This window comes from Trachemys scripta, chromosome 7 (assembly GCF_013100865.1).
Source record: "Trachemys scripta elegans isolate TJP31775 chromosome 7, CAS_Tse_1.0, whole genome shotgun sequence".
In the NCBI taxonomy this organism is placed as follows: domain Eukaryota; kingdom Metazoa; phylum Chordata; order Testudines; family Emydidae; genus Trachemys; species Trachemys scripta.
In genome coordinates, this window is record NC_048304.1 from 58,475,694 (window position 1) to 58,483,578 (window position 7,885).

The 7,885-nt window shown below is 48.0% G+C and overlaps 1 protein-coding gene across 1 annotated transcript in view; it reads right to left on the minus strand.

The window, feature by feature from the left end:
- The window catches only part of ANTXRL (ANTXR like), an 85,674-nt gene extending 79,408 nt beyond the window's left edge, over positions 1 to 6,266 (minus strand). The window contains exon 1 of the mRNA XM_034775893.1: positions 5,735 to 6,266. Within this exon, the coding sequence (XP_034631784.1) occupies positions 5,735 to 5,991 (257 nt within the window). The 5' untranslated portion in view covers positions 5,992 to 6,266. The remainder of the gene's footprint in view (positions 1 to 5,734) is intronic.
- Positions 6,267 to 7,885: the final 1,619 nt, after the last annotated feature.

Consider the following 7,885-nt stretch of genomic DNA (forward strand, 5'->3'; position numbering starts at 1 on the left):
GCGGCCGGAGAGAAGCGGCGCTTTCCCCTTCAAAGCCGGCCGGAGAGAAGCGGCGCTTTGAAGGGGAAAGCGCCGCTTCTCTCCAGCCGCTGGCTGCGCGGCTCCTCCTGAGCCCTCCGGCCCGTGCTCACAGGGCCGCATTCCAAAAGGGGCTTTAGAGCTGCAGGCCAGGGCCCTGGGGCCCCTTTATCCCAGGGCCCTGCAGCCTCTAAAGCCCCTGCGTTCTGGGTGGCCCTGCCCGCGGGGAGGGGGCAGCTTCCCCACTCGCTCCCTCCCAGAAAATCCTAAGTGCCGCCAAACAGCTGTTTGGCGGCGGGGGAAGTGCTGGGAGGGAGGGAGGGAGGGAGGAAGGGAAGGGGAGAAGGCAGAGAAGAGGAACTTGTGCAATGCTCCCTTGCAAAGTCAGCCAAACGATATTATAAGGGAGCATTGCACAACTTTAAATGAGTATGTTCCCTAATGGAGCAGCGACGTAACTTGAAACAACGTTAAGCGGGAGGACAGTAAGTGAGGAGTTACTGTACAGCATATGAGTGCTTGGTCTTCCAGAGAGGTTGGTTCCCATCTTGATATAGGCCACGAGCGAAATGAGGCCAATATTTTCAAAAATGGGGGTCTAAAGTTAGGTGACTGAGTCCATAGTGGGGGACCTAAAACAGTGGTGTGATTTTCAAATGTGCTGAGATCCCAGCATCTCCCATTAGCCGTTGTCCTAGGTGTCCAAGCCTGGATTTAGCCATCCATTTTTAAATAATTTTGACCTAAATCTAGTGGGTTTCCCTCTGATCCAGTGCACACAATCAGCACACAGAACAGCAGTCAGTGCTGAGCCTCCCTGCAGAGAGATGCTGCAGAAGTACCTGAGACAGATCAATATCCTGTGCTTAGGTCAAGTCCTTGGACCGGAACAGTGGGAATGTGGCAAGATGGGCAAAGATTCATAGAGAGGACTGGAGGGTGGAAACCTGGACAGTTCCTATTTGCTCTAGCCAGTGCCTGTATTCCATCATTTTTGTGAGTACTACATTCACTCAGAACGTTTAAAACAAAACAGTGGAGTTTTTTGGCTTTCCTGGCACATACAATGTCCTTGCCAACCTGAGCTTTTGAAAATAAAGCACCCAGTGTGTAGTGACTGGGTGACTCTGGGGACTGGCAATAGCTTGCAGCAACCTTTAGGTCATCAGTCCAAAAATGACCTGGAGCAATAATTACGGAAAGATCTTCCCATCTGGTGACTGTGTGGCCTGGATGTAATGAGTCTTAATCACTTCCCCAGAGGACTAATTGGTCTCCTTGTTGGAACTGTCAGCAGAGAGGCCAAGGAGGGAATGGGCCATGAAGGCCAATCTCCCATCTCACCACAGAGACGGGGCACTTCCAGAGCAGGGTTGATGCACGCTGGCAAGGACACTGTGGGGGAAGCTTGCACAGCCATTGTCTGTCCTGTGGATAAACAGAAGTCTGCAACCCCCAAGTCTGCCCAACTCAATTTTGCTTAAAATATAAATGATCTTTGTGAAACGCCCCAGTTAGAGGAATGCAGAAATATATCCAAAAATCTCAAGTTCCTTCTTTCTCCGGCCGCATAGTTCAAAAATAAGGAAAAGGATTTTTTCACATTCAGTACATTTAAATACACATAGCTATATGGCTCAGACCTGTCATGTCAAGCACTAGCCAGGAGCAGATGTTCATGGCAGAGTTAGAAACCCCTTTAAACTAAGGACTTATAATTGTTGCACTGATAGACAATTATAGTGATGCTACCAGGCGCCGCTATAATTAGAAAACACTAGAGGTCAGTTGTTGTTTTTTACAAGTGCATTTCGACACAGTGGCAAACAAGAGCTGGATGTCAACAGCAATGTAGCAGAGGAGAGAGGGATAACACAACATAAGGATGTCACTACGTGATCTGAACAGAGTCAAGTGACCAAACCCCTGAGCAGAGGATGTAGCACAGAGACAGGCAGCTGGATTCTTATGCAGCCTGAGGGCTGTCAGGAGCAGCCAGGAGGCCACTACCCCAAGAAGCCGTGAATTAGTAAACTTGAGGGACCTGTGGCAATGGGTTCAGCAGAAGCTAAGCACCAGTCTGGTGTCAACTCCTGAGCACACACAGCTCCCATGGCTGACAGCAGGAACTGTGGGTGCTCAGCATCTCTGAAAACCAGGACATTACTATATAAACATCAATGCAATTGGAGATCAGCCCTCTGATTTCTGAGTCCCCTAGCCCCCTATAACCAGCACACTGGACTAAGGGAGCCCTACACTTACAACATTTCCCCTAGCATCAGTCTGAACCAGAAGAGCCCTACCTTCTGAATTACCAGAGCCACTTTCCATAACTTGAAGGTGTCCCCTCCAAGTACCAGCCAAGGCCGAGGGGGAGGGATAGCTCAGTGGTTTGAGCATTAGCCTGCTAAATCCAGGATTGTGAGCTCAATCCTTGAAGGGGTCACTTAGGGATGTGGGGCAAAAATCTGTCTGGGGATTAGTCCCCATTTGAGCAGGAGGTTGGACTAGATGATCTTCTGAGGTCCCTACCAACCCCAATACTTTATGATTCTAATTCTGCTCCAGCACAATATACCATGGTAAGAATACAGAATCCAGAGGGCAGATTGTATCTACCTGTGGTAGCTTCAAGAGGTTTGCCCACAGGGATAAGAGCTTTGCCCTGACCTTCTGCTTTGTGTGGAATGACACCCTCTAGGAGGTCTGAGATAGGTCTTTGCTTTTTTCCCATGTCAGGCCTTCATATACCCATGGTTCAGTCCTTTTGCTCTGAAGCTGCCTATCCCACAGGGTTAATACAGGAAGATGTAATCTACATCAGAAGGAGGAAAAACTGCACAAACTCAGCAAGTTTCTCTTTCTAATTGGCACCATATATTATACCAATAACTTAACCAGCGCATGATCTTTTCCCCTCTGCTGGCTGATGTCTTGAGGATTTGATCCCTGCAGACGCCAGCTGGCAGAATGAAAAAGAAAATCATGCCCTGACAAAGTCATTGCGGTAATGTACAGTGCCTGCACCAATAAGGGAAGACACTTGTTGTATTTCTTCAGTCTGCCTGCTTTTGATATGAGATAACATCTTCCCACAAGGGAGCAAAGTAACAGAAAGGACTTATTAAAGTCATTCTGGTTCACCCAGACTGACTTCTCAGATACGCCCTGTCATTCATTCAGAGCGGACCTCACAGGCCATAGGACTCAAGCCTGGACATTTCATTGGGGGAGGAATAGCTCAGTGGCTTGAGCATTGGCCTACTAAACCCAGAATTGTGAGTTCAATCCTTTGGGGGGCCATTTAGGGATCTGGGGCAAAATCAGTACTTGGGCCTGCTAATGAAGGCTGGGGACTGGACTCAATGACTTTTCAAAGTCATGAGATAGGTATATCTCCATATAAAATGGCAACATTTCAACCCCTTTGTTATCCATCTAATTAAGACTGAATGTCTCTAATTCCAGGCACAATGGAGGAAGGCAATCCACATTGTCCTGTATAGGATGTGATGGCACCACTTGGTGGCATACAATGTCTAGCGTTGCATATTGTTGGGGGTTATCCCAATAGAAATTGGACCCAGAAATACTCCCTGATTCACATCTGAATAAATGTGATTCCAAAAATGTGTATGTTACAATCTCAGTTTCACCCATTCCCCTCTGATTGGCCATCCTCCCTTCCAACACTCAGAGATTCCCCCCACCCTGTCAACTCTTACTTATTATCTGGCTCTGTCCTGCTAAACTGTTCCAAGAGCCAGAGTCCATCCATCCATCCATCCATGAGATCTGTCCTCAGAAACCCCCTTGCTGCCATACCACCAGTCATGTAGTAAGGGCCAAATACAACTTCAGTTTGTACGCACAGCTCCCTCCGACATCCCTGGTCATTCTGCTACAGCACGAGGGAAGCACATAGACCATAGACTGTGGGGCTTTCACATAATCCTTGTAGATTTCTTTCTTGTAAATGTCCTACTCCCAAAAGGCCAACAGGAATTTCACCATTGGTTTCAGTGGGAGCAAGTTCAGACCTTAAAACCACAAGAAACTCTTTCAATTTAAATGGCCAAATTACCTCTTTCACATTTTTCATTCCAAACAGTTCGGCTTTTATTCTCTTGCAGACTTTCATGGCCTGATCTTGCTATGATTGAAGTGGATGGGAGTTTTGCCATTGACTTTAATGGCAGCAGGATTGGACCCTCTATAGATCATCTATACCACATAGATCATCTATACCACAGTCACAATCAAGTCAGAGAATCAAGTTACATCACAATTTCAGTTTATAGGTTTAACAGTACCTTAACCAATATCTAAAGCCTTAGCTTTGACTAGGCATATAATAATGACATTTTAAGGCAAGGAAATTACATTGTATGAAGTTATATACATGTCCTATCCTGCCATAGAGAGTACCCCAATCTCAAACACCAATATCCATTTTTACTGATTTTTTTTATTACATCCTGGAGAACAGCATGATAATGTTGATAATAACAATTCAAAATCTTGATACAAGTGCATTTGATGCTGGAGTCAGAAAGCCCTGTAATAAACCTTAGTAGGCAGGAGGGTAATTTGTGATGCATGTTCCTGGAAAACAACAACTGCCGTAGGAAGTCTTTCCATCTTTTTGCTTTCAGAGCAAAACAAAGTCACCATCTTTTGTTGAGAAGGTGCTTTTTGGCCCAAAGATCAGCAGAAGGCCTGATAGAGTGAACAATTTCCCCGCTAGACACACACACACACACACACACACACAGAGCCATCACCTCTGGTCAGATGCACATTGAAAAAAGCTCCAATCTTTAGTCATGTTTTAACATGTGCTAACTAAAGCGTCTTGACTAGCACAACTGTAAATTCTACTGTAGGCGGGACACAAACATTTCTTGCTTGTCATGTTGAACCCAAGGCTGCACGCTAGTATTAAACACAACTAGGAACGAGCAGCCCTGCCCTCTATCACTTGTGTAGTGTCTACACTAGAATTTACAGTTGACTTGAGTACCACGTGTTAAAACACATCTATAAATTCCACTGTAGACATACCTTAGGCCATATTTAAACTAGGATAATAGGAAGTATCTAAAAATTTGTTAGCCAATATGTATTAACTAACATATTTTAAACACTAGTGTAGACAACCCCCCAGAGATTAACCATGGCCAGCTAACACGTTTTAAATACCTTAAACCAGGCCTGTAAACAATTGCGACAAACAACTGTTGGATTCTTAAAATTAACCAGAATGCACAGGCTATACTGTATCCCAGAATTCACCAAAGTCCATGGGTGATAGCCTAGAACTAAGCAAATTCTCTGGATTCAAGCCTAGAACTAATTAAATGCAAATGGTTACAGCCTAGAACCGACCAAATCCCTTAACATCCCAGAACTAACGCAAGTCGCCCATTATGCGCTACTAACCGCGCATTAGCGGGCTCTCCCGAGCGTGGCTGCCTTTGCTGGGCCACCGAGTCTCTGAAAAGCCCTGTGCCCCTGTGTGTGTGACCTGAGCTTCCCTGGCTGGGGGTGCCTTTGCTTTGCACAGTGCTCTCTTTGTGTACAGGGCGCGGGCAGCGTGGGAGGGCGGCATGCCCCGGCGATCCGCCCAGAGACCAGCAAAGATTCCCGCTGCAGCAGCAGGGCAAAGGCAGTGAAGGGTGAATAACCGCTTTTAAATGGGACTGTCACTTACTTATCCAGGACGAAGTAGAGATCGAAGGCCCCGTGACAGGACCGCTGGTCGTCTCGCCCTTCCTCCTCCGGCTCTGCTTGGGCGGAGGACGCCAGGCTCCAAGTGGCCAGCAGGAAGGCGCAGAGGAAAGCCGCTTTCTCCACGCAACTCCCACGACTCGCCATTTTCTTCCTCAATCTCTGCCCCCCTCCCCCGCCCCGCAGCCCTCGGAGTCTGTTCAGAAGCAAAGAAAAAGTTTCCGATCTCCTCTCAAACATGCGCAGAACCAGATCTCGGCTCCCCCACCCCACTGGTCCATGCAAGGGCAGAGTTGCTGCTGGGGGTGGGGGAGATTTCTGTGTGGAAGGGGGGCTTGGATCGGAGTCCGGATGGACGGTACCTAAAGCCCCATCCTCCCGCCCCTCGCTAACAGGCTGAGTTTAGTTGCTAGAGTAGGAACTCAGCCCCAATTTCCTGCGTGCCTCCTCCCATAGGGAGCGAACAGATTCGTAGGGAGGGGGAGACAGGATCTTATGGTGGGGAAGCTGAGCTGGGACTTTCCTGTTCCGGGCTCCGGAGCGGGGAAAGGAGAGCACGGCTGCAAACTAGCAAGAGATACACCCTCCCCCCCCCCCCCCCCCAAAAAAAAACACACACACCCGTCCCCCACACCCAAAACACCAGAGCTATGCCCAGGGTACAGCTCGGGTCTGCCTGCTCTCCCTCCCTGAGAGTCAGCGCTGGATTCGTTTGCTGGCAAATCTGTTTTAAATGTCTCACTCTAGTCTTCTTGCAGCTTCCCTGTTCCCGTCGGAGGCAGCTGGTTTTACAACCATGCTCTGTGTTTAGGGACCCTAAAGCAACTAGGACTGGTCACCGCTTTGCTATTTATTGAGTGTATTTCATGGGCACGGCTGGGGAGCAGTTCTGGAATCATGCAACAGGGTAAAGGGCTAGGAGGAAGAATTGTAGCGAAGCGATGTGTCTTGACCCCAGGCGAACGAATTGTAGCGATCTGTCTGGACCGTATCACTGGGAACGAGTCGTGCAAAGGGGCAGTTGGCTTCACGGATGTTTATTCAGCTGCTGCCTTTTTGTTTAAAGAGGAATCGATTTAACCCACTCTCACAAATGTCATGAAAACAGTTCGGGCTCCTACCGAGCTATCCATTGTTTTTGAAGCGCTGCTTTTAAAACAACCCAGATAGCCCTCAGATCTATTAGTCGCCCAAATGCCTCTGGTCAATAACAGTAAACTCGTCCGCTCCCTAGCAGCTCATTACCCTCTGTGCCTCGCGATTTCCAGCCGGGAAAAGAATGCCCAGGGAGGTGGATGAGGGCGAACATTTTACGTCGGAGAGGCAGCCTTGCAATTTCCCAAACATAACGAGTCGGTGCCTCTTTCCACCGCTGTTATCAATCCACCTTGCCCCTGTCACACACCTTTTCGATCCGCGTGCAAAGGAAAATGCTCGGTTGCTGTAGTACACGTTGCTGCTTTTCCCCACCTTTTTTACCCCACGATTAAATGTTTTATTCTAATGATAAAAACGAACACAGAGAGAGAGAGACTTATGTATTGTGGGTGTCATATACGTGGGTACAGTGTAGGTACGGTTAAAATAAATCACTGAATTGAGGTTTTACACAACAACAGATACTTGGACTTCCAACCTCCCATCACCACCATCACCACCACCACACACACAAAATCGCCCTTAAAGAACTGGCCAACGCCCGCATTCATCTGGATGCGGCATATGAAATCTGAATAATTAGCCGTTTCCAGCCACCCATCTCCAAGCTGGGAACTAACTCTCTCGCCCCGCCCCCCATCGCCCACCAGTCACAGTTCCTGAGAAGGGACTGGTATTATATGACCTGATTAATGCCTAGAGCCACAGAGAGGGATGCAAGTAGAGTCACTTTGGATGAGAGAGTTGGAAACGGACGTTGCTCTTTCTTTGGGGGAAGGTTCATTGTCAGAGAATGAATCCACAGGATCATGGGGGTTAGAAGGCAAATTGTTCCAATTATATTGTCCCAAGGACTCCTAACCTGCCTCTCATCACAACCCCAAGAGAGATCGCTCCCCCTGCAGAGAACAAAGTTCTTTCTGAGGACGGGGAGGGAGTCTGGTTGTTTCCTTGCTCTCAGTGACAAAGAAGAGCC